Raw genomic sequence first — 27078 nt, forward strand, 5'->3', positions numbered from 1 at the left:
TTTCTGGATTCCCCTACCCTGGGGAAAAGAAAACTGACGATTACCTTAAACATACCAGTCTTGATTTTATAAACCTCTATAAAGGTCACCTCTCAGCATCTGACATTCCAGGGAAAATAGCCCCAGCCTATTCAGCTTTTCTCTATAGCTCTAACCCTCCTGGCGAGATCTTTGTAAACCTTTTCTGAACCTTTCATAGAATCCTTCCTATAACAGGGAGACCAGAACAGCATGCAGTATTCCACAAGTGGCCTTATATAGCTATTTTGTTCTGTTGCTGTTTCTAGAAGTTCTCAATGTGTCAATTTCTAATCACATAACCCTCAACTCAAAAGTGAGAATGGCAGCAAAATGAAACGCAAAGGAATAGAGAAGAGACGAAAAAGATGCTATTGAAATTCACATTCATTCCCTGCTTGGGGAGAAAAATTATTCTTCCGTTCGCTAGCTCCCAAACAGCACTGTCGGCAGCTCCTGCACAAATTCAAGAAGGCACCCTCAAAGTCAGTAAATGTTGTCATTGCCAGCAATAGGTCACATCCAGTTAATAAAACAAGAAAAAGCATCATCAAATATCTGAGCTCCAGACTGACTCAGTACCCATTCAAAAGAAACAAAAAAAAGATCAAAGATCATTAACGTCTATTCCCACGTGAGTGCGTCCAAACTCAGTAAGTCTAGAAGCTATTTGCCCTTTTCACCAACACCACACATCTTGGGAAGTCCTTCACGTAAGCAGAACTAGTTTGTAGTAACCTATGCCTGTGATGCAGGTGCAAATCACTCTCAGACTCATTGTAAGTCAATCACCGACTGAAAACAAACCCATTCCGACACTCAGCTGCAACACTTTAGCTGTTTCTTAAAACAAAATCAAACCAACAGTAAAATAAAAAGCTTATACTCAGAAATCCATCTGAAGGGTTAATTATTTCATATTAAGATTAGATTTTCTCTCTATCTCCTTTCTTGAAAAAAAATCACATCCAATAAATTATTTTCATTCTGCATTGGTTAATCACAGTACATCATTTAATCCACTCACCACTTTCCTGGAAGTAGTATCCGTTTACAGTGGAGCTTGGGGTATCTGGATTAAAAATTAAAAGAGAGGAGGATCAGATTTTAGTTCACTGTCAAACTTATGTGGAGGAATGACATTTATACAGTCAGAGATGAACTGCATGAAAACAGATCCTTCGATCCAACTTGTCCATGCGGACCAGATATCCTAGCCTAATCTCATCCTATTGGCCAGCACTTGGCCCACAGCCCTCTAAACCCTTCCTATTCATATACCCATCCAGATATCTTTTAATTGTACCAGCCTCCACCACTTCCTCTTGCAGCCTATTTGAGGCATGCACCACCCTCTGCATGAAAAGGTTTCCCCTTAGATCTCTTTTATTTTTCCTCTCTCACCTTAAACCTATGACCTCTGGTTCTGAACTCTTCCCCCTCCCCACCCAGGGGAAAAAAAAACTTGTATATTTATCCTATCCATGCCCCTCATGATTTTATTAACCGAGAAAGATCACCTCTCAGCCTCCGAAGCTCCAGGAAAAACAGCCCCAGCCTATTCAGCTCTCCCTAAAGCTCAATCCTCCAGCACTGGCAACATCCTCAAAAGGGTTCAGAAAAGATTTACAAGCTTCACAACATCCTTCCAATAGCAGGGAAACCAGAATTGAACACAATATTCCAAAAGTGGCCTTTTGTTTTTTTTCTGCTCAAGTGACGATCGACCCTCAACCAACTTCGATAATATCTTTCGCTGCCTACATTGTCATCCAGATCAAGGTCTCTCTCACCTGTACGTTAAAGATGTCAGGGCACAAGGAGATAGTCTAAACATTCTGATCAAGTTTGAATTCCTCAGTGGCTATACCCTTCCCATCTTTAATTTCCTGAACCAGGCATCCAGGGGCCCTGCCTTAATGACCATAAACCCAGAAAGGCGTAGAAGCAGAACTGGAAACCAAAGTTTAAATCCTGCCATGGCAGATGGTGAAATTTGAAATCAATTTTTTTTTTAAATCTAGAATTAATAGGTATCTGAGGATGACCACAAAACCACTGCTGAATGTTCGCAAACCCCCATCCCCTCGGGATGGAAACTGCGAACCTAATCCAGTCTGGTACCCATGTGACTCCAGAACAACAGTAATGTGGTTGACCCTTTACTGCCTTCCAGACAACAAATACTGACCCAACCAGCAACAACCTTGTGGATGAATAAAAAGTAGGCCATTTGACCCACCAAATACACTCCCGTAATTCAACGGGATCATGGCTGATTTGGTAGTCTTCAACTCCACCTCCTTACATTTTTCTCCATAACTCTCGATTCCCTTACTAAGAATCTGCCAATCGCAGTCCTGAATATACTTAACCATTGGCTTCCACACCCTCTACAATAAAGAATTCGACAGATTCACAACATTCCGAGAATACATTCCACCATATCTCAGTTTTAAAATGTGGAATCCATTTCTTAGATCATACGCTCTGGTCCTAGATTCTCCCACAAAGAGAATCAACCCCTCCACATCTATCCTGACAACCGTTAAGAATCCCTTATGGTTTCTCCCATTCTAAATTCCAAAGAATAAAGCACAATAAATGCTAGCACAGCTAACAGCCCCCACATCCCATGAGTGAATAAAGTCAAGCCCACATACTTAAAATCTACTGAGAAGAATATCCCTCCATACTCAAGACAGAGACACACACACACATTCAATTAGAGCAATTGTAAAATAAATTAATAAATCTGGAAAAGATAGAAATGATAAAATAAATAAAAATTAAAACACAAACCATTTCCTCGAGGGGAGAACATTTGCCTTCTTTAAGTCCGCAACAATGGGGAGAAGGCAGGAGAATGAGATTGACAAAAACATCAACCATGATTGAATAGATGATCAGACCTGATGGGCTGAATGGTCTAATTCTGTTTCTATAATCTGACGGACTAATGTGGCTGACTCCCAGTTGAAATGGCCCAGGTTGCTCAGTTGTATTAAAAGACTGACCAGTGGATATACCTACGCCACATGGACAGCACTTGTCCCAGAAAATGCATTGCCATCATCCTCAAAAACAGATTAGATAATTATCACTGACCTCACCCATGAGGCTGAGCATTACACCAAATATCTTACATGCAGTCTCCTCATTTGTCAAACATTGAATAAAGAACAAAGAAAATTTACAGCCCGGGAACAGGCCCTTCGGCCCTCCAAGCCTGAGCCAATCCAAATGTATTGTCTAAACCCGTCACCCAATTCCTAAGCATTTGTAAAATCCCAGCACCCCACCTACTCATGCATCTGTCCAGATGCATCTTAAAATGAATCTACCGTGCCTGCCTCTACCACCTCTGCTGGCAATGCATTCCAATCGCCCACCACCCCCTGTGTGAAGTACTTGCCACGTGTATCCCCCTTAAACATTCCACCTCTCACCTTGAAAGCATGACCTCTAGTTATTGAATCCCTCACCCTGGGAAAAAGCTCGTCTCTATCCACCCTGTCTATACGTTTCATGATTTTGTAAACCTCAATCAGGACCCCCTCAATCTCCTTTTTTCTAGTGAAAATAAACCTAACCTACTTAACCTCTAAATCTAATAGATCGGCATTCAGATCTAAAATGGCACCAAAACTTTCAAAAATTCCATATGAATGCAATCTTCATCGTCTTACAATATGTTTCTGTCTTCACAGTTCAGTGCCTAAACAATTTCTTGCAGAACTTGATAGACTCATGTTCATGTCTCGTCAAAGCCTCTCATTTGTAACACAAGATTTTGTTTTGGAACTGCTGTTTTTATTAGAATTAGAGAAAAGAATAGGATCAGATGACCTTTTATGAATGCTGTTGACTGAAGACTTGACAGACTTGATTGCTGGAAGGCGGAGGGGCAGGTATTTTGTTACTGGGAAGAATGCACAAAACATTGACAATGGGTAATGGCAGAAGCATCTACACTGAGTGTACAGTTAGTTTCCTCTGTCCCAGGAAGCTATGCCTGCCATATTTAATTTCAAGATGGAGCTAGCTAAATGGAGAAAGTGAGGTCTGCAAATGCTGGAGATCAGAGCTGAAAATGTGTTGCTCTCAAAGCGCAGCAGGTCAGGCAGCATCCAAGGAACAGGAAATTCGACGTTTCGGGCATAAGCCCTAGGTAAATGTCAACTTCACTCTTTGAAGCCCAAGTAATCAGCATTGCTGCCTGGATATCAGGCCCATGAGACTTATACTTCCATGGAGTTGGGGGGAAAGAGGCATAGGAAAAGCCGTTGTAAAATTGGATCACGAAACAAGAAAAAAATCCCACTGCAAGGTATCCCTGAATTTGATAAATGTTAGTCTGCAGGAATGTGGGTGAAGAAAAGTGTTGCTACAGGCAGCAAGATTCAATGGTTCATCTTGCAGCTGAGGCTTAGATTGAAAAGACAAAATTTTTGAGCATTTAAAACAAGGTTGGAAAACCAGCTAAACTTGAGCGAGAAGGAATCTCTGTTCTGGACTCAAAAGGAGGCAGTAAACCCTCAATGAGCTAAGACTTACTGTGTACTGTTACCTCTGGAATAATGGTGCATCCACTGTGGGGCAGAATAAAGGATAACCATGGAATCATTGGTATATTTTAGAGCATAAAGCCACCTTTTAAAGTGTTTAGGTCACTGTGCTTTTAGTTTATTAACAAAGATTTTTTACATTACAAGGCTTTGTGTCATCCTTTCAGATAAAATATTAAATTGAGAGTTTTGAACTCTCCTACGCTGGGGAAAAGGCCTTTGCTAATCGCTCTATCCACATCTCTCATGATTTTATAAACCTTGGCAAGGTCACCCCTCACCATCCTACATTCCAGGGATGAAAGTCCCTCCCCGTCCCCCCATATCCCATGGCATTGCCCTAGGTCTTCACTAGGGAATCCCCATCCCAAGAACCCAGGGTCCCCAGCAGTAGCCTGCCCAGATCATGCCACAAGTCAACAGCAACTCTGGACTCAAGGGATAATATCGTCCAATCCCTCCCCACAGGGTTGATCAGCATCACTGAGGTGTTGAGGAAAATGAAATGCCGATGAACTCAGCCATAACCTTCTGAGGGAGGAAGCACTAAAGGTTCAAGAAGGATAATCACAGCCGAGCCGAGCTTTGAATGAACCACAGAGGCAGAAACGGCGGCAAGAAGGGGCCGCTGTGCTTTTAGTTTATTAACAAAAATTTTACATTACAAGGCCGTGTCATCCTTTCAAATAAAATATTAAATTTCAAACTTTGATTTCAGTCTCAGTGGGAAGTGAAACTCTTAACAATGTTCACCAACAATATGTCCAGGAACAAGCGAGAGCCCTAGCTGGTGGCCTGGACCACAGTGGAAGAAGGTAGTACCCCCTTTATCCCCAGCACAGAGGCCCCTCAGAAGGGTCCATTACACGAGGGAGGTGCTGGAGTAGCTGTACTACTGCGAGACTATTATTCCAGAGATCAAGCAAAATTCTGGAGACCCAGAATTCAATCTCACTAGAGAAGTTAGAATTAAAAAGAGTCTGATGATGACCATGAAACCACTGACTTCAATTTGAATTCAAAAATCTCCATTTCCCAAACATTCCCCTCATCGATTTCCTTCAGTTCTTCCCTCTCACTAAACCCCATCATTTCTCAGATGTTGGCTGTGTCTACCTTTGTGTACAGAACTAAAATATATATTTAACTGGTCTGCTTTGTTACTCATAATGCGTCTCTGCCATTATAACATATCCTGTTTATGACTCTAAAAGGGACCAACACTGATCTTCACACACTTAGAGAAGTTTTTGCAATGAATCAGTTTATATATTTTTTTGGAAAGTTTTCCAGAGTTAGGTCTATAAATACAGTCCATTTTGTAGAGTTTGCACATTGTCCACATGGGTTTCCTCCCAAAGATGTGCAGGCTAAGTGGATTAGCCATGGGAAAATGGGAATAGGGTGGAATGTTCTTCAGACAGTAAAGATCTGAAGGGCCAAATGGCCAGCTTTCACACTATAGGGATTCTAATGAATTAACAACATGCTAATTTTGGACTTTTCAATTCCAAGTCACTTGACAATCTCAACTTCGAAAATTTCCCAAATCCTTCCTCTTCCAGCTTCACCTACATAGCTATTTTCACCACAAGTAACATTCATACCACACAGGTACCAGGTAGCCCAACAAAACATGTCCCTTGACATTCAATGGCTTTACTATCACTGACATCTCCAATGTCACCATCTTGAGGTTACCATTGACCAGAAACTGAACTGGACTTGCCATGTAAATACAGTGGTTGCAAGAACAGGTCAGAGGCTAGCAAGTAATTCACCTCCTGACTCCCCAAAGTGGGGAATCAAACATTTCCACCACCACTTAGTAGCAGCAGTGTGAAATGTGAAAAGTTAACCATATTGTTGTGGTCTGTAATCACAAGCAGGCCAGACCAAGTAAAAGCAACAGTTATCTTGCCAACACAGCGTTAGACAAACAGATGGGCTTTTAAATGACAAGAGGCAGCTGGAGGCCAGAGTTGCTTTGAACAAGGTCCAGGAATGGGGAACTACCAGTCACTTAGGAAGTGTAGGCTCGGAGGCTGCAAGCTCTGGAACTCAACAGCTCTAGAGTAGGCAGTGGTTAAATATGCCCCATACCTCCCAGCATAGAAGGTGAACCACAAGACAGGTGTTGAGTGGAGGAGTTTGGTGGAAATGGGTTGGGGTTGGCAGAGTGAGAGAGAGTGTGAGTGAGTGAGTGAGAGAGTGAGGAGAGTGAGAGAGAGTGAGAGAGAGTGTGAGAGAGAGTGAGAGAGAGAGTGAGAGAGAGAGTGAGAGAGAGAGTGAGAGAGAGTGAGAGAGAGTGAGAGAGAGAGTGAGAGAGAGAGTGAGAGAGAGAGTGAGAGAGAGAGTGAGAGAGAGAGTGAGAGAGAGAGTGAGAGAGAGTGAGAGAGAGAGTGAGAGAGAGAGTGAGAGAGAGAGTGAGAGAGAGAGTGAGAGAGAGAGTGAGAGAGAGAGTGAGAGAGAGAGTGAGAGAGAGAGTGAGAGAGAGAGTGAGAGAGAGAGTGAGAGAGAGAGTGAGAGAGAGAGTGAGAGAGAGAGTGAGAGAGAGAGTGAGAGAGAGAGTGAGAGAGAGAGTGAGAGAGAGAGTGAGAGAGAGAGTGAGAGAGAGAGTGAGAGAGAGAGTGAGAGAGAGAGTGAGAGAGAGAGTGAGAGAGAGAGTGAGAGAGAGAGTGAGAGAGAGAGTGAGAGAGAGAGTGAGAGAGAGAGTGAGAGAGAGAGTGAGAGAGAGAGTGAGAGAGAGAGTGAGAGAGAGAGTGAGAGAGAGTGAGAGAGAGAGTGAGAGAGAGAGTGAGAGAGAGAGTGAGAGAGAGAGTGAGAGAGAGAGTGAGAGAGAGAGTGAGAGAGAGAGTGAGAGAGAGAGTGAGAGAGTGAGAGAGTGAGGAGAGTGAGGAGAGTGAGGAGAGTGAGGAGGGAGTGAGGGAGTGTGAGGGAGTGTGAGGGAGTGTGAGGGAGTGTGAGGGAGTGAGAGAGAGTGAGAGAGAGTGTGAGTGAGTGAGAGAATGAGAGAACCAAAACAGCAGAGGAGTTATTGAATGTCAATATAATTAGGACAGCAAGGGTTTGTGAACATCGTAGTACAGAACAGGAACAGACCCTTCAACCCATCTTTTTGTGAAACAAGATCTTCCCCATGCAGAGCCAGGTCGACTATCTATAAGAAGTCTATTCTTTCCCAAATGCAACCAAATCCTGTCTCCAACAATTTCTATTCCACTCAAGTAAAGTTTGCTTAAATATACCTGGATTACCCCAGTTGCCGTTCTGGCGAAGGAAGAATATTGGCTATTTTCTGGTCTTCTGGAACCTAGCCAGTAGCTTAAAAAGTGGATAAGAAAGTTTTTGTCAAGACTCCGTAATCTCCACGCTTGCTCCCTCATTGACCTGGGATTTAGAATTACAAATGACATTACCAATGTGCCACCATCTCCCACCACTTAAATTAATCACAACTGCTAGAAAAAAATAATTCAGAATTTGGCCACAATTTTTATCAGGACCCATTTGGGCACAAATCTCTCAATTACCTCTGGACAGGTCAAGAGGAAACAAGCTGACATTATTTAGAGATCAATTAGACCAGAACGATGGGCTGCTCTAAACTTGTGTGGTTGGATAGAGGTGGATCATGTTTGCCCCACTGCTAATTAGAACTTCCACATACTATGGCTCAGCTTTTATAATAGATTACAGCACCAAATGGATTTTGAGATCCCCTCTAGTCCAAATGCAGCTTCTTTGCACTTCACGTCCCTTTGGCTGTCATGGTTTTTTTCAAAAACCTGCAGAAGTAGTTTCTCACTGGCAATATTCTACTGTTTCAATCTAACTCTTCAGTTCGGGATTTGCCATCGGAAGCCAGCTCCATCAAAACGAGACCAGGAAGGAAGATATACAGACACAACTTTCAACAATGCAGATCCCATACCTTGCACTCGTACTTGTCAGCACCACTTTTGTTGTACAAGTGGTTGCAGGCAGCCTCTGACACCATCAGCTTACAAGCAACTGGCAGGATAAATCAAGTTTTAGTGTCCAGGAAGAAGTGGGTAAATTAACGGCTCAGCCACACAGTCTCTCCTAGACTCAAATCTATTATAAAGACACCTTGTCATGCAGTGATATTGTCCCCATCTCTGAAGAAGGGCTCATGCCCGAAACGTCGATTCTCCTGCTCCTTGGATGCTGCCTGACCTGCTGCGCTTTTCCACCAACGCATTTTCAGCACCTATTTCTGAACCAGAAGGTCTGGTTTTGAAGTCCATCCTGCCTCAGGCGTGTGTTATAACATCTCCAAACAGAAAAACAATTACTCGAATTTTACTACATTACATGCTTCTGTCCTAACCTGGAGACATAATTCCTAATCAATAAGGGAGAAGAAAAGGCTCACTCCACATTTGATTTATTTCAAGAACCTGGAAATATTTCAATGTATTTCTGAACTCATGGTGAGCAAGAAGAAATGTGTGCTTTTGTTGGGAGATAAGGAGCAGATTTTACAACCTTTTATCTTGTTGGTATTTTTAGCCCTAGGCCAATATAGAAAAATTGATTTGGGCTTGGGGGTGGAGACAGAAAAAGAGACAGTGCGGATCTAAAGTAAACAACAGAAAGAATGGCTATGAGGCAGAGACAAAATAATTCTAAAAAGAGAAAGGCTTATCACAATGACACGCAAGGCAGAAAATTGAATAACAAAACAAAAAGTTTCAAAGCATGAAAAATGGACATCCAATTCCTGTGTGTGTTTATAACAAAAAAAATACAATTGAAATGCTCAGTGCAATTGTTTCCCCAAAAAATTTATTCAAAACCCCACTAGGCATGCAAATTTAAACTCTTACACTGCACCATTAGAAATCTTTCCAAAACAGACTATAAAATCAGCAAGACACTTCCCCTCTAGGGAGATGAATAACGTTATTGTGTCCTCATATTGCAGCAAGGCTTGCTCCTGGTTTTGGCTTTGACTGTCACAGTTGACTGAAGTGACTGCCAAACAATTAGCAAGTCTTTCCCCAAGTGGCAGAAGGATGACACAGGGGTCAGCACCCATGGATGGCAGCAAGGGAGTGCCAAAATAAATAGAGAACTTCACACGCGGCTGCATAAAATGTTCCATTGAAGCATTCACGGGCAAAAACGAACCTAAGCTTGAATTCAATATCAGGAACAGACTCTTTCAGGACTCACAAGGGATCCCCACACTGGAATTCAGCCAAATAGCTTTAGAAATAAACTTTTATTTACCATATCTTTCTTTTCCCCCCCCCCCAAAAAAAATGCTTGCCATTTAATTATAAAATCAGTGCCCAAACAATGATAAGTGCTATTGTTAATGGAGTCAATGAGATTTGCATGTACAATATGCAGAGTCTCCAGTCAAGAAAATATGCGCTTTAGGGAGGGCAGCTGACTCTTTTCAATTCCTCACCCTCATTTAGTTAGATTAAAGCAGTGAACAGACAGAAGAGGAATATTTAGTTGCACGGCTAGTGACAGGATAAAGACAGAGTTCGTACAATTACGAGGAGAAATTTGAAAACTAAAAAGATTCAAAAGTTGTGTTAAGGAATTGAGTGTCAACAAAGTATGCAGATGATACACAAAAAGGAACTTAACACAGAGGGTATGGAAACATAGTCAGAGGGAATTGATGCATAGTACCATGCAGAGCCAATGCAGAGCTGGAATCAAAGCACAGTGCCTTGATTAAGTTACATTGACGAAAACGCACAACTTGCACTTATAGAATGCCTTCAACTTTAAATAAATCACACAAGACACCTCACTGGGACAATTAAAAGGAGGATATAATGGAACAGGTGACCAAATGTTTGGTCAGAGAGATCGGTTTTAAAACAGCTTTATAAAAAGGGGCGATAAATAGATGAAAACAGGGGAACAGTGAACATTGAGGGGCAGCAGGGTTGGGAAAGAGAGACAAAGAGCAACTCTAGAGCTTAAAACTTTGGTAATATGCTCAGCTCTGACCCAAGACACGAGGACATCGGGGAAGCTGGAGGAATAGTGAATACTATATGCTCAAAAGGTGATCCCTATTTTTGAAAGTTCTGAAAACTCAAACTTTAATTTAGAGTACATTCAAAGTCCAAAAAGGAAAGAAAGGTGGAGGCTAAATATCAATTGTAAAATATATTACAGGAAGTCTAAACTGGTAACTACGCATGATAGGATGGATGGTTAGCAGCAGAAACGTCTTCAAAGATTGGAATATACCTTAAGGGATTAAAAAACATTATTTCAGATGCTAAATGGGGAAGCAAAAAAAAAAGGATGGGTTAATAAAGGGACAATTCTCTCTCTCAGGTTTTTTTTTAAATTCATTCATGGGATGAGGGCATTGCTGACAAGGCCAGCACGTATTCCTCATCCATCATCCCACAGCAATGTCCTTCCTTAAAAGCAGGGTTTGCCTGACAAATTATCCATGGTCACCTTTCGATTCTTCCTTTCAGATTTTTTTTTAAAAACTGATTTAAAACTCCACCATCTGCCGTGTCAAGATTTGAACAGAGGTCCCAAAAATATTACCCGGGTCTCTGGATTATCAGTCCAGCGATAAACACCATTGGACCATTGCTTCCCCATTTATTTGATAGCTATTTTATAAATCTTATGACTCCAAATGACAAGAACAAGAGGGCATTTATACTAACCAACTTGGATAGTGCCAGGCAGTACTAGATGAGGTCCCAAAGCAATGACCACAAGTATTGATATTAGCAGTTAGGAGATAAAGAAACGTTATACCATGATATTAAGTGACCTTACCGTCCGTCATCACCCAAAGCAATTCCAAAACTGGGAAGTGGATAGTCAAGACCCAGTAGGACAATAGTAGCAAAATAGGGACAGTATACTTCCATCATTTGATTTTAAACCCCAGTGCCCTTCATGAACTTAAAAAAAAGCTTTAAGACAAAAAAAGGGATACTGCCAAATTGGCCACAGCAATCAGCTGACCACAGCTGAACCCACTTTGTGGAACTAACGGGAGATAAATAAAGACCAATCTGAGCCACAAAATAATATGACCAGAAGTAGGCCATTCGACCCCTTCAGCCTGTTCTACCATTCAACAGGATCATAACTGATCCCAAGATACATAGCCAATTCCTCACATCCACTTTCATGCCTTTTACCACATGATCCTTGGTTACTGGAACTCAAAAGATAGCTGCAAAATTTGTGTATGCTGAAGATACAAAAGACGTCAACTCAACAACCATGGTCTCAGGTTAAAACCTAGCATCTCAAGAACATTCCAAAGGACTTTTCTTAAACTTTCCTTTTTACCCGTGGCACTTCCCTCTTTTCAAAACTGTTGTTTCTATGCTTGTATGAGTTTTATGTCCCATGTTGATTATTTTTCCATGGGCGAACTTGCTTTCCCTTTCACTGAAGGAAACCCTTGTAATTATTTGATTCTGATGAACTGGGGAGTAAGAGTTGTATTGGACTGAGGTAGACCCACGTGCATTTCAAGCAAAGTTTTTTTTGCGGCCAACGAAGGGAGTTTAAAAGACAAGGGCCAAGTTGTCACACCTCACCTAGTATAACCAAATGTAAAAAAGGCTTGAAGGATTCAGGAGTAGTCCCTGTTGGAAGGTAACAACACCCCGCACAATATGTGAACCTTGGAACTTCAAGCCAAATGAATTCATCACAGCATCACTGTCGGTCAAAGTTCACACAAGATGCCAAAGCAATAACCATATAGAAATAAAAATTAGTCAATAGAGTCAGTGTAGTGACAATTATTATACTGCAGTTGATAAACGTATCTTAGCATAAAGACTGTTTCCATTATAAATTGAAAACATCAATATATTCACTTCAGCATAGTGTACCCTGCCAAATCAGTCATCCTTCAGCAATTGCCGTACATTTCCATTGTCAATGCCTTTGGTCTTTCAATAATAACCTGGACTGCTCAGGTCTAGCGTCACTTGATATTAAAAAGAGTGTTTGGCTGGAGAGGAAAACAGCTGAAAAATGTGTCGCTGGAAAAGCACAGCAGGTCAGGCAGCATCCAAGGAGCAGGAGCATCGACGTTTCGAGCATAAGCCCTTTCTTCAGGAATGAAAAAAGGCTTATGCCCAAAACGTCGAATCTCCTGCTCCTTGGATGCTGCCTGACCTGCTGCGCTTTTCCAGCAACACTTTTTTCAGCTCTGATCTCCAGCATCTGCAGTCCTCACTTTCTCCCTGGAGAGGAAAGTATTCAACCAAAATTATTGCTGAGACACAGCTAATTCCTGATCTTGGTCAGTGCCATTACACTGGAGGTGGAAGGGAGGACAATAAATGCTAACCACACTTGAGACTCAGAGCCTATGAATAATTTCTTTAAAAACTCTGAACTGTTCTCTTTGAAAGGTCCACAAATAACAAAGACAAAAATCAACATATCATGTGCTTCAAAATGTTCACGGACTTTGCAACCAAACTAGTTCTTGAAGAGTTGGCAGAGGCAAAAACTATTTGCTCCCTCCAAAATTAAAACACAGAAGCACAGGGCTGACATATTCACCACACAAGTGTACCATCATCAACTGTCTTGGTGCAGCATAGGGAGAGGTTTGCGAGAAGATTCCACCTCAGAGCTGATCTTCAAATAGCACCATGAGCAAGCAGAATCAGAATTAAGTTTTATTGTCTTGTGTACTCAAGTACAGGAGTACTGTGAAAAAAGTTTGCAATGTCACCTCTCATGGTACCATCTTAATGGGGGCAGGGTGAAGGGAAGTCAAGAGCATTGAAAAAAAAGACTACCAGAAATACTTTTAGGACTCAATCAAAAGGTGCAGAAACAGGGTAAAATGAAATACTCAAAATCACCCAATTACTGCAAATAATTACCAAACTTTGTCAGTGTGTATTTGTGTGGAGAAGGTACAAACCTTTTTGCTGCATGACAGAATCACATATTTATATACACACACACACCCACCCACTGTACTTTCATAGTGTGTAAAGAAACAAAACAAAAAAAAAAGGAGTCAGATAAAACCTGATCACTGGATCTTCACAATCCCCCTTTCCTCAATACAAGCTAAACTACATTCCAGTACAGTCTAGGATGTCAACTGACCATGCATTCCTGATTGTGGGATAAAACACTGAGCAGTAAGTGCAAATTTTCTCAGTGTCATACATAAAAGGAGCTACCTGACTTTACAAGCCAAACTTGAGCCCCAATTGCAGTCTACAACAATCCAACATCAAGTTGAAGAAAAATAATAGATTTCTCAAAATTTGGAAGTTGTTTTTTTAAAAACATGTTGGATCCTCCACAGTTCTTCATCAACACTCACTCGCCCCAAAATACTAGAAACGAGAAACACTTCAATCTGTGCAGTAAAAATACAAAGTGCTGGAGAAACTCAGCAACATTTGCGTCAAGAAAAGGTGCGAGTGAGTGAGCTACACAGAACTCTTCCTTCAGATTTCTGTCCCCTTTCATGTCCAAAAGCATTCCACAGCCAAGAGTACTTGATCATTGTAGTACCTTTGGGAAATAATACAATTTCCACACGGCTAGCTCCCAAAAACTGGAACATTACAGTGACATTCAACAATATTCCACTAATATTGGTGAAAGTCAACACACCAGGAAGAACTCATCTTTGAGACAAGGACACATGCTCTTTATGTCCACTTGTACGAGCAATGGGACCCATGCTGAATGTTTGCAACATACAACATAATTACTACAATGATGCACTCTCTCAACATCACACTGAAGACATGGTCCCAATTACGTATATACATTTCTGCATAACAGTTTAATGCCTTGCACATCAAGGCAAGAGACTAAAGGACTAGACGCAACGCTTTGTCCAAACATCAGTCAACTCTTCCTTCCTACTTCCTACTTCCCACTTCCTTCACATCACTAATGAGTTTTACAACCTCAGGAAAACGGGACACACAAATGCAAGGAGCTATTTAAAATAAAACAAATATGTTTAAAGCAAGCACATTAGAGGTTTCCAAAACATTTCCAAAAATAAAAAGCAACTAAACCCACTGCAAAAATCACTACGAGTGCCATGACCAGCATGGGAAAAATAAGAGGTGGTCCATCTCAATACCAGCTTTTTTGCCATAAAACTGACTGCCCCAGAGAAGATCAAGAGGAGGAAACAGAAAAAAAAAGTTATTCTTTAAGCATAACCATAAGAATGATGACCATCCAGCATAGAACCAACCATTCAGCCCATTGTGTCCATACTGGCTCTTCATTAAGGCCATCTCATGCATATCATTGGAGTTCTTTCCCCAAAGTCCTGTAAACCTTCCCCATTCAACTCTTCAATCCAATGCAAGATAGGCATTCAGGTGTAGGTCAGCCCACTGACAGTGGCCTCTATACAGCTCATTATACTCAGAATCAGGCAGAAAGGATTTTTTTTTAAAAACATGAACACCTTACCTACACATTCAAAGTTATGAGGGGTATTGACATGGTAAATACTGACAGGGTCAGTAAACAGTGGACAAGAAAATTGAACGTGATGATAAAAGGGACAAAACAGGGTAGAATTTTGAAAAGATACTGACAAGTAGCTTACAAATGCAGCAGTGAACTGACCAAATAAATTCACAAGATTTTGAAGAGCAAACACAGGTACAGTGGGCCACATATTGTACAATTCTAGTAAAAATAATTTTTATTCTGGTATTGTACAGTTCTACCAAACCTTCCACAGATCACAATCTACACACTTGATTCTATGTCATTTATTTTGTTCACATACTGCACCTACCACCTAGTAGGGACTGCAGTTTTGCTTTGCTTTACTTTGCAATGTAATAACAATCAAAGAAAATGTAGAGACCATCCACCCCCCCGCCCCACACCACAATTTAATTTGGATGAACCATGGATTAACTGCATACTTTGAACTAGGGCCGCACAGTAGCTCAGTGATGAGCACTGCTGCCTCAGTGCCAGGGAGCCAGGTTCGATTTCAGTCTAGGGTGACTGTCTGTGTGGAATTTGCACATTCTCCGTGTGTCCATGTGGGTTTCCTCCAGGTGCTCCGGTTTCCTCCCACAATCCAAAGATGTGGTCAGGTGAATTGGCCATGCTAAATTTCCCATAATGTTAGATGCATTGGTCAGGGGTAAATATAGGATAGGGGAATGGGTCTGGGTGGGCTACTCTTCGGAGGGTCAGTGTGGACTTGTTAGGCCGAAGGGCCAATTTCCATACAGTAGGGAATCGAATCTAAAACTAAGCAATCCGTTCTGGAAACTCTTGGTGCCTGAAAAATCAGCACTGGATTATTTTCAGTACCTGATAAATCTCCTCTAAAAAGGGCAAAGTTGGACCAAAATACCACAGGAACAAAGGCAGGGCTGACGCTCCCAGTGCAATACTGAAAAGGTGCTGCACTCTTAAAACATCATGGCTTTCAAGCAAGGTATTAAGCCAATTTCAAGTCTGCAGTCAGGCAAAGTGAAGGATCCCACTGCATTGTTTCAAAGTAGTACATGAAGGTTTCTTTCCAGCATCCAAAATGGCACAAACAGTAATCTGATCTCTTCAGAAAAGTCTGTTTTCTCATTGCTGCCTACTTGTATAGCATTCTTGAGCCAGAATTTTTGACGCTAGAGGACAATCATTGTCTCGATGTTTCACTGTCAACAAAGCACTTTGGGACTCTGGCAGCAGGATGAATAGTGTTACATAAATGAAAATCCTTCTCCTGAAGACTGGCTCACACTGAAGAGCAATTCCACATTTGCCAGAAACCCTCAGCTACAAGACATCTCTTTAGTTCTGAATACAACAATGGCACATACAGCCTGCTGATGGTCTCAATGAGATGTCATGATCGAGCCTTGTCTAGTCTGGTTCCTTCCCCTCTCTTTCGATAGGTCTCAATGGGAAAATAAAATTGTTAGTCTGGAAGAGAAGCAGCAACCCTAATGGACTGTATTCCCTTACTGAGATGGAGAGGTAGCATGCTACTGTCAGAATGTTGGCTTTCGCTCCAGGGATCATCACCTTACTCTGTGAACATCGAGAAACAAACTCTTGGATCACAAACTGAAACATCAAGGGAACTTGTACAGCAAGCATCAGTGACATTCATAGCCAAAATACTTTGTAACTGAGCAGAAGGCAACGTTTCCGAAAATATTTTGCCTCCATAACACTATCCATAACCTATAAACCTTTAACGATTTGCTCCTGCAATTGGCAGTAAGTGCACTTCAAACCTGCTGGGCTTTCCAAGTTTCTCCATGGATTGGGCGAGGTTAGCTGAGCAATCTGCTCTAACATGCTGTTCCACATATCAGTCACTGTACCTTCCTTCATTCCCCAATTCCAAACTGCCCCAACTCCATGGCTATCTTCAGACTAGCCATTGAACCTTTGAGTTCCAATCCACCAAACACTAACCCCTTCACCTACCCATCCACCCCTCAGTGTCTGGGTTGCTCAGTACTACTTTACTAAGGAGCAATGCTGCATAAGCTGCAGGTGCCTACTCTGAGCAGGTATGTTTCATTACAGTGAACAAGTTAAACCGATGATTCAAAAGATTCAACTCCCTCTTTGTATAAGGTATCTGAGCATGAGGCATCTTTTAACTTTAACACGGTATTTTTTTTTCATAGAATCATACAACAAAGAGAGAAATTGTTTAGCTCGGTTTGCTGGATTGTTGGTTTATAGAGCAGTGTGATGCCAACAACGTGCATTCAATTCCCATCACTGGTTTGATGTTACTGTGAAGAACTCTCCTTCTCAACCTCTTCCCTAACCTGTGGTCTGGTGGTCCTCAGGTTAAATCACCACCAGTCACTTCTCTCTCTAATAAGAGACCAGCCCCTACTGCCTGGTAAGACTACGGCAACACAATCAAACAATAATAAAGAGGCCCTTTAGCCCATTTGGTGTGTACCACCACCTTCCTGGACTCCTTTGCTTCTCTTAGTAATTCCTCAGTTGATAACTAGTGGACGAAAGTGAAAGTGAGGACTGCAGATGCTAGAGATTATACTCAAGAGGAGAGTGGTGCTGGAAAAACACAACAGGCCAGGCAGTATCCGAAGAGCAGGAAAATATTCCTGATGAAGGGTTCCTGCCAGAAACGTCGATTTTCCTGCTCCTCCGATGCTGTGCTTTTCCAGCACCACACTAATCCTGATAACTAGTGGGTCTGAATGTAGTTTCTCATCATACATTTCTAGCCATAATTCACTGAATGGGGGAGGGAAAAGATAAAATCATCCAAATGCTACTACAGAGTCTCCAACGTCGTCTAGAAAACTGCCACCTCACAGCCTTATTCCACCCGCACCCCTTTTAAAAAAAAACACAATTCAGAAGCCTTCCTCAAAAAAAATAAGAGCCCACCGGCCTGTTCTTCTAGCCTCTTCTCTCCAGTATTTTGTTAATTCTCTCACCCGTACCCCACCATCTTCACATTCGCACCACCCTGCGGGTGAAGGAGATTCTGCTGAAATCTGCTGGGATCTCTACCCCCAGTTATTTGTAACAGCCGCAGTGAATAACAGGCTGCGACTAACTTTCTATTGGCGCGACTTCGACTTCCCAACAAGAAAGAAACATTTAGTTTTATTCCTGATGAAGGGCTTGTGCCCGAAACGTCGATTTCGCTGCTCCCCGGATGCTGCCTGAACTGCTGTGCTCTTCCAGCACCACTGACCCAGAATCTGGTTTACACCTGCCCAGCCCAGAGTCTGAACACAGATGAGCAAACAGCATCATCTGAGCTGCCAGTTATTCCCCGACAAAAAAAAATCCCATCCCTACTCAGGTCGAGGAGAAAGAAAGGTTTCCACAGTTACTCTGGATGAGCCAGCTCTGAACTAAAAAAGGTGTTCCTTTCTTTAAAAAAAACAGACAGCTGCGTCGCCCTAGACTGAATCAAAACGGAGGAGTCACTGAATGCAAAACGTTAACTCTGCTTTCTCTCTACAGTTGCTGCCAACCTTGCTGATTTCCTCCAGCTATTTCTGTTCTGGTTTCAGATCCCCAGAATCCACCGATTATGCCAATAAAAATGTTTATTATAACAACACACAAGCACAGACTGTTTGCAAAATAGACCCTTAAAACATCTTTCCTAGTCTGTGAACGCTCTAAGTGTTGATGTCTTAACAAGCGTGCTGCAAAGATCGAGATGCCACTTGGCTTAAAAGACAATATTCTCCTCCCCACTATCAATGAGTTGACACATGTCCCTGCATTTCCCCCCGCCGAAACGAACCAAACACGTGGAGCGTATTTGCTTTATCTCTCAACGTGTTTAAAAAGAACTAATACAAAATAAAAATAGACACTGGTGCCGCTTACCACACGGCTGCAGATGAAATACCCGCGTAGAGTCCATCGCGGCTGGCTGTCTGTCTGTCTGTGAGGAACTCCCGGTCCAGAGCCGGGCGCTGCTCTGTCAAGCAGCACACCCGGCTAGACAAGCACCAGAAACGCCTAGGGGTGCTGACCTCCGCCTTTTCCTAAAAAAAATAAACCACCCCCCACCCCCACAAGCAAACCCAAGCCTTTTTTAATCGAGGAACATTTAAAACATCCACGTGCCTTATGTACAACACTGCAATAAAATCAGCACAATTCTAAAACAAAACAAAATTAATAGGAGCGAAAATGTTCAACCTTATTATACCCCCTCCCCCAAAAAAGTTACTCGTGATTCTATGTTTTTTTTAATTCTGTTAATTTCACAAACAAATGTAAACTTCCGGGATCAAGAAATTATGTTTTTTTTATGGTCATCTGTGGTGACTTGCCACTTTTTTTTTCAAACGGTACATCTCAGGAGTGAGTGTTAAAAGTGAGGGGCAATATTTAAAAGTGGCGTCCCCTGTATTGAGAGCCGGCTTCCTGGATCCTCGACAGCAGCATAGGCTCGATCACACTGACACTACTTTGAACTGGGACAGCGGGCAAGGTCAAATGAACAACTAGGATGCAGATTGATAGGAGTCTGAGGACAATAGGTGCAGATGATTTTATTTCGCGAGTAGTCGACAAGAGGTACACCAGGAAACCAGCAAAGCAGTTAATTTGAGGGGAAAGGGTCACACGTGCAACATATTAGCATAAACTACATGAACAACTTACTAATGAAGCTCTAACACAAGCTGTGCATGTAGTCATCTTGCAAGGGATTTTCCATTCGATGTGTTCAGAGATATTGCACTCGAACTCGGATCTCCTCCACCACAAGCACGCCTCAACCTGCACGTGTTTTATTTTTATTTTAAGAAGTCCCATGCTGGAAATAAGAAAAAGGATTGCTAGAGAAAGCTGAGCTAATGTTTTGGGTCCAGTGACCCTTCTGCATTTTTTAATCAGCCTGTTCAGAGATGCCACTACACACCTCTGGGACAAAAGTAGGACGGAGACTCAGGCCTTCTGGCTTCAGAGGTAGGGGACACTACCACTATACCACAACAACAGCCCCTCATCCCTCACAAACTGCAAGTGTTAACAAGTTAACAGAAATCACATGATGATCAACTAATGGGACACTTAAATTGAGAGTGTGTCATTTCAGGACTCATTAAGGTATTTTTGAGTGGAGATTTGAAAGACTATTTACAATATTTCAAACAACAAATGAATGAATTCTCAAAGAAAGCAAAGTGTGTTAATAATGTTCTCTATATTCTTCCTCACTCTTGTGTTCGCTTTATTTAGCAGCCACCTTGATGGTCTTGGAATCATTGAGTTTTTGTAGCACAGAGAGAGGCCCTTCGGTCCATCAGGTCTGTGCTATCTATTAAGTAGCCATAATACCATCTTTCTAAACACATTTTCCAGCATTTTAATCTGTAGCATTCTTGCAGTCAATTGACTTTCATTTCTTACAATCATTCCTGAAGAAGGGCTTATGCCCAAAACATTGATTCTCCTGCTCCTTGGATGCTGCCTGACCTGCTGCGCTTTTCCAGCAACACATTTTCAAGGCAACCTTGTCCCCTCTATCCATCCTTTCTACACCATCCCTACACTGTGGAAGCAGGCCATTTGGTCTATTGAGTCCACACTGGCCCTCCAATGAGCATCCCACCCAGACTGACTCCCCTTCCCTATCCGTATACTCCTTGCATTTCCCATGGCTAGCTGACACATCCCTGAATACTATGGGCAATTTAGCCTGTCCAATTCCCCCTAACCTGCTTAGTGTTGGAGGAAACCAGAGCACCTGGAGGAAACCCATACAGACTCTGGGAGAATGTACAAACTCCACACAGACACAGCCACCTGAGGTTGGAATCAAACATGGCTCCCTGGTGTTGTGACAAAGCAGGGCTAACCACTGAGCCACCGTAATGCCCCAAACCACATTGCTGTCGCTCTGGAGTCACGTGTGGGCCAGACCAGGTAAGGGCAGCAGTTCCCTTTCCTAAAGGGCATTAAATGAACCACATGAGCTTTTTTTGGCAACTGGCAATGGATTCGTGGTCATTGTTAGACTCTTAATTCCAGATTTTTTATTGATTTCAAATTTCACATCTGCTGTGGCAGGATTTGAACCTGGGTCCCCAGAACATTATCTGAGTCTTTGGATTGATAGTCCAATGATTTGGACACAAGCACAAAAATCCCCAGTTTGAAACTGGTCAGAAGCATTATCAAGGATTACTCACTAATTGTGAATGTAAAGTTCTATTTAGTACTATCACTACCTCTGAACTGGAAGGTCGAGATTCAAGTATCACTCAGTCCAGAGATGTGATCAGATGTGAGCAAGCAGGTTGATTAGAGACAGTATTGATGCTGGTAGTAGCTAGTAGAGTTAGGAGCGATGCATTTCTAATGGACTTAGTGAATAAATCCAAAACAGAGTAAAGATGGACTTCTGTTCTCCTATGACAATCCACTGGTAAGCAGTGTAGGTCATTTAGCCCCCTCACTGTCTCTGTTATTCAATAAGATCATGACTGATCTGAATATGGCCTCAAGTCCACATTCCCAGCTATCCCTGATCACTCCCCCTGTTAGTCAAGAATGAGTGGACTTAAACCTATTCGATGACCCTGATTTCTTTGCTCTCTAGGGACAAAGGTTCCAACGATTCATGATCCTATGAACAAGGTTAATCCCTTGAGCCTCTTCAGCAATTTGGTGAAAGCATGGCTCTAATTCCATTGGCCCACCTTTGATCTATAATCTTTATTGCCTAACCGAAACTGATCAATCTCAATGAGGTTTTCACTTGCAGCCCCCTCCTACCCATTCTCATCCAGCCTGAGCAGCAATATTGAGGAACAGCTACTTATCCCACAAGTCATGAAACACGAAGGGTGATGTAATATCTCATTCAAAAACCATTCACTTACACAAAACAAAGGCCAGGCCCTCAAAACTCTCATCATTTAGCACACCACCTCCGACGTCAACGATTGTGTTTTTCTATGAGGCAAAGCTTCCAGATCAGGGAGCCTGGCTAAGAAAACATTACAATATTCAGATCTGGAAGTCCCAATGGCTTGTTTTGGAGAGTTGTGTACAGAGAAGCTAAGGTAGATTTGGAAAATGGAGAGAGATGTTTGTGGGAGCTAGTTCTGTGCAAACTGGCTGCCATCTTTCCTTCTGCTACAGCAGTAAGAACACTTCAGAAGTACATGATTGATCGAAGTACCATTTGAGATGTTCTGCGATTGTAAAGGACTCTTTAGCAATGTTACGATTTATTTTTCTACATGGTACCTGCAAATATCTTTATAAATACCTGGACCAAGCTGTGCTTTCAGAAATCATAGTCTCAGCTAATACTGGAATATGCATTGCTCTGCCTCTTGTGGTGCCTTGGGTGGAGTCCCTGACTCTCAACCAGAAGCACTAGCCTTAGGTCTTGATCCAGGACATCATAGCCACGGAAGAGGTCTTCATTAACTGATCAAACAAGGTGATTGTCAACCTGCACACCTTTCCAATACATCCACAGCAGGCAGTAAAAATGTGAGAGTATCCTCAGCAGCCATTTTTTTTATGAGGATGACTAAGAGTGATCTTCTGCACAGGTCCATATTGGGAACACAACTATTCATATTTATATAATAGTGATCTGGATGTAGGAACTGAAGGCATTGTTGCTACGTTTGCACATGACACAAAGATCGATCGAGTATTGAGGAGGCAGGGAGGTTGCAGAAGGTCTTGGAAAAACTAGGAGAGTGGGTAAAGAAGTGGCAGATGGAATACATTGTGGGCACATGAGAGGTTATGCATTTTGGTGGGAAGAATAAAGGCGTAAACCTTTTTCTAAGCGGGGAAAGGAATTTGGAAATCTGAACCACAAAGAGATTTGGGAATCCTAATCTCTTTCAGGGTCATTTGGCAATTTGGGAAGGCAAATGCAACATTAGCATTCATTTCAAGAAGGCTTGAGTACAAGAGCACAGATGTACTACAGAGGCTGTGTAAGGCTCTGCTTAGACTGCATTTAGAATATTGAGTAGTTCCTGGCCCTATTTCAAAGCAATGATGTGCTAGTCTTGGAAGGCATCCAGAGAAAGTTTACATGAATGATTCCAGGAATGAAGGGCCTGACAAATGAGGAGCATTGAGGACTCTGGATCTGTATTCAATGGAGCTTTGGAGGATGAAGGGGGATCTCATTGAAACATACAAAATACTGAGAGACACCAAAAGAGTGGACATTGAAAAGATGTTTCCACTAGTAGGAGAGATTAGGACCCAAGGGCACGGACTCAGAATGAAGGGATGGCCCTTTAGAAGGAGCATTTTCTTTCATTTTAGTATTTCTCTGAAGCATTTCTACGGAAGGAGCCAGAGGTTAATGAATCTGTGGAACTCATTGCCATAGAAAGGTGTGGAGGCCAAGTCATTGAGTATACGCAAGACTGAGGCAGTTAGGTTCTTGATTAGTAAGAGGATCAAAGATTTTGGGGAGAAGGCAGGATAATGAGATTGAGAAACATATCAGCCATGATCAAATGACAGAGCAGTTTCAGTGGGCTGAATGGCCTAATTCTGCTTCTATATCTTATGGCCTTATTGACTATGACACACTGCTGGAGTAGGCATGAGTTGAACCCAGATTTCTGGCCTGGTGTTAGGGTCACTGTACTGCAGCTCCATCCCCACCCCTCCTGACTTGCTTTGTAGCAGTTGTGAAGTGAATCCAGATCTGCCGGCCCAGAGGTAATACCACTGCACTGCAAATAATCGTATAATGAACACCCTCCACTTACATATCCTCAGCCTTAGTTTATTTACACTATTTAAAAGTCAACCTGCTCAGAAATGTTTCATTTCACCTCCAGAATAGGTGGGATATGAGCCAATGGCTGAAAAGGTAGGGACATTACCACTGTGCTGCAGTAGCCCTTCAGTCTTAGCTTGATCATTTGACATGAATGGTCAATTTCTACACTTTTGAAACCTACTTATTTAAAAATCACCCAACACCAGGTTATTTTCCAACAGGTTTATTTGGAAGCACTAGCTTTCAGAGCACTGCTCCTTCATCAAGAGACTTCTACGTAATCAGAAATGGTGACATTCTGGATGAGATGTTCAGCCTGAAGTTAAAGAAAAAAACTCATGCTGCTATTTGAAAAAGAATCGAGTTCTCCTGACATCCTGGTCAATATTTATCCCTCAGTCAAAACATCAGTTCAGCATTCATTTCATTATGGCAACCAGCTGATGAAGGAGCAGCGCCCCAAAAGCTAGTGCTTCCAAATAAACCTGTTGGACTAGAACCTGGTTTCGTGAGATTTTTATCTTGCTCCACCACAGTCCAACATCGGCACCTCCAAATCATGAAATCCACGTAGTTTTTTTTCTCTGAGATGGAGCCAATAACATCGAGTCTAACTACTATTTCCGAAACACTATTCCAATTTTGTTTGTTGGCCTTTATACTTTCCCCTTCAAACTACTCACCATCACCTTCCCATGGAAAATGATCAACGTGCAATAGATACAGGCTTTGCCAACCATGTCCTCATTCCATAAGCAAATAAACTGAATGAAAGTGTTTTATTAAAATGGTTGCCTTTTGTCTCCTGTTCTGCTGTTTGTTGTCACTGGGCAGGTAGTTCCTTTGGATGGGCAAAAACCCATGCCTCAGGTCAGTTTGCAGGGATCCAGAGCCATTGATAACTTCCTAATCTTACAGTATTGCTGGCAGGTTTCCCATCAGGGAGACCAGTGTCTATTAAAAGGACCTCATACTTAAACAAAGACACTTATTCAATTTATATAATACCTTTTAAGCTCTTAGATTGTCTCAGAATCCATTCACAGCCAATTAAATACCTTTTATAATGTATGAGTGCTACAGTAATGTAGATGAAAACAGCAATCAATTGTATATACAGTAAGCTCTCACAAACAGCAATGAAATGAATGCTCAATTGATTTCTTTTGCTGAGGGATAAATATTGACCAGGATGCCAGGAGAACTCAATTCTTTTTCAAATAGTAGCATGAATTTTTTTCTTTAATTTCATCTCATCCAGAATGTCACCATTTCTGATTATGTATTTTCCCCCCAGAACAACATTGGACCGTCAGTCCATTACTCTCTACTACAGGCTTGGAATAAGGATTAAATCATGATCCTACTGTAATACCGGGTAGCTAAAGGAAAGTTGGATAAATAAAGCAGGTGTGTTAGGGAATGTTCTTTCAAGTTTGGGATCAAAATAGAGAATTTTCTTTCATGCCTTTATGGGGTGTGAGTTTTGCTGGCAGTTGCATTGTATTGCCCATCTCGAATTTTTCTGCCTCCTCATCTCCCTTTTCTTCTGTCAATTGCCACAAAGAAAAGACAAAGTTGAGAAGGGAGAGTAAAGCAAATTATAGGTCAGATAGTATTACAGCCATTGGATGGTAAAGAAACTTCAAGAGACAGTTCGACAAATGTAGCTGAGAAAGCTATCGGGCAATGGTTGTCTATTTTGTTTATGAGTTGTGTAACTAGTCCAATGGGCTAACATCTATCTTTTTCCAGTTCTGTGTGTTCCAATGCTACATTTATGAGCTTTTGCTGCATTCAGCTTATCGTACCTCAAAACCAGTCTTCTGCAGCTCATTACATTGTAAAATAGTGATTGGTTACAAGACAAATATAGAAGCTGATCCACAAACACAACTAAGGTGACTGATGAATTACAATGAGTTCTTTGGAGTCATGCTGGCTAGGACAACTGTAATATTCTGCTGCAAATGTGTTGCTGGTCAAAGCACAGCAGGCCATGCAGCATCTCAGGAATAGAGAATTCGACGTTTTGAGCATAAGCCCTTCATCAGGAACCAACTGTAATATTCCCCTATTAAATAAGTATTACAGGATTAATAACATCCATTGAACAGGTTCATGGAAATGAAATTTCACAGGGATTTGTGCTACACTTCTGTTGAAGTTATGTGAGAGAGATGGAGCTAACTTTAATAAAACTATCCCCCACCACCAAAAACAACTCATCCACCTCTCTGACAGTATAATACCCACTCAATGCTGCACTGAAGTGTCAGCCCAGGTCACTTTAGGTTATCACAGTGACTGCACTTGAAAAGTACTTAAATCATGAAACATATAAAGCACTATATAAATTCAAATCTTTTTTCATTCAGGTTTTCTTCAGAAGCAGATATGAAGATTAGAGCTCACAGCAACAATAACAACTCTGTTTTTCTAGACCATTTGACACAGTAACTCACACAAGGTGCTCCAAAGGAGTAATACCAAATAAACACTGGCATCAAGTCAAAAGTGAATACCCAGGACACATGACCCAAATTCTTCTCAAAGATGGAGCAGTGTAAGGAACAACTCAAAAGGCATGTGAGAGAGATAACAAAATCTCACCAGGATCTTAATGAGAAGGAACTGGACATCTGTTCCAACATGTCTATCTGATGTTTCTACTCCTTCTTGACCTCCCTCCATCCCTTTTTGTCTAACTGAAACCGCCACTATTAACATCCTAGGGGTGACCATTGACCAGAAATTCCAGTGAACTCACCGTATAAAATCAGTGGCTGCAAGAGCAAGTCAGAACAAATAGCTCATCTCCTAATTCTCTCAAAGATTGAGGGGTGGCCTTATAGAGGTTTATTAAATTATGAGGGGCATAGACAACGTGAATAGCGAAATTATTTTCCCTGAGATGGTTGATTTCAAAACCAGGAGCATATTTTTAAGGTGAGAGCAGAAATATTTAAAAGACACCTGAGGGGCAATGTTTTCAGTGACTTGTGTATGGAATGAATTGCCAGAGGAAGTGATACAGTCAGGTGCACTTACAACATTTAAAAAAAACGTGAACAAGTACATGAATAGGTTTATAGAGAAATGGACCAAACACAGGGAAATGGGATTTACTTAATTTGGGAAATTGGTTGGCATGGACGAGTCAGATCGAAAGTATTGTAGAATCATAGTCACAGAGTCATACAGCACGGAAACAGA

The 27078-nt window shown here is 41.8% G+C and overlaps 1 protein-coding gene across 1 annotated transcript in view; it reads right to left on the reverse strand.

Annotated features, from left to right (window-relative positions):
* The window catches only part of LOC132817745 (solute carrier family 4 member 11-like), a 61887-nt gene extending 42861 nt beyond the window's left edge, over positions 1–19026 (reverse strand). The window contains exons 1-2 of the mRNA XM_060828278.1: positions 18960–19026; positions 1046–1090 (exon numbers count right to left, since the gene is read on the reverse strand). Coding sequence (XP_060684261.1) covers positions 1046–1090; positions 18960–18996 — 82 coding nt within the window. The 5' untranslated portion in view covers positions 18997–19026. The remainder of the gene's footprint in view (positions 1–1045; positions 1091–18959) is intronic.
* Positions 19027–27078: the final 8052 nt, after the last annotated feature.

Source organism: Hemiscyllium ocellatum, chromosome 1 (genome assembly GCF_020745735.1).
Source record: "Hemiscyllium ocellatum isolate sHemOce1 chromosome 1, sHemOce1.pat.X.cur, whole genome shotgun sequence".
NCBI lineage: Eukaryota > Metazoa > Chordata > Chondrichthyes > Orectolobiformes > Hemiscylliidae > Hemiscyllium > Hemiscyllium ocellatum.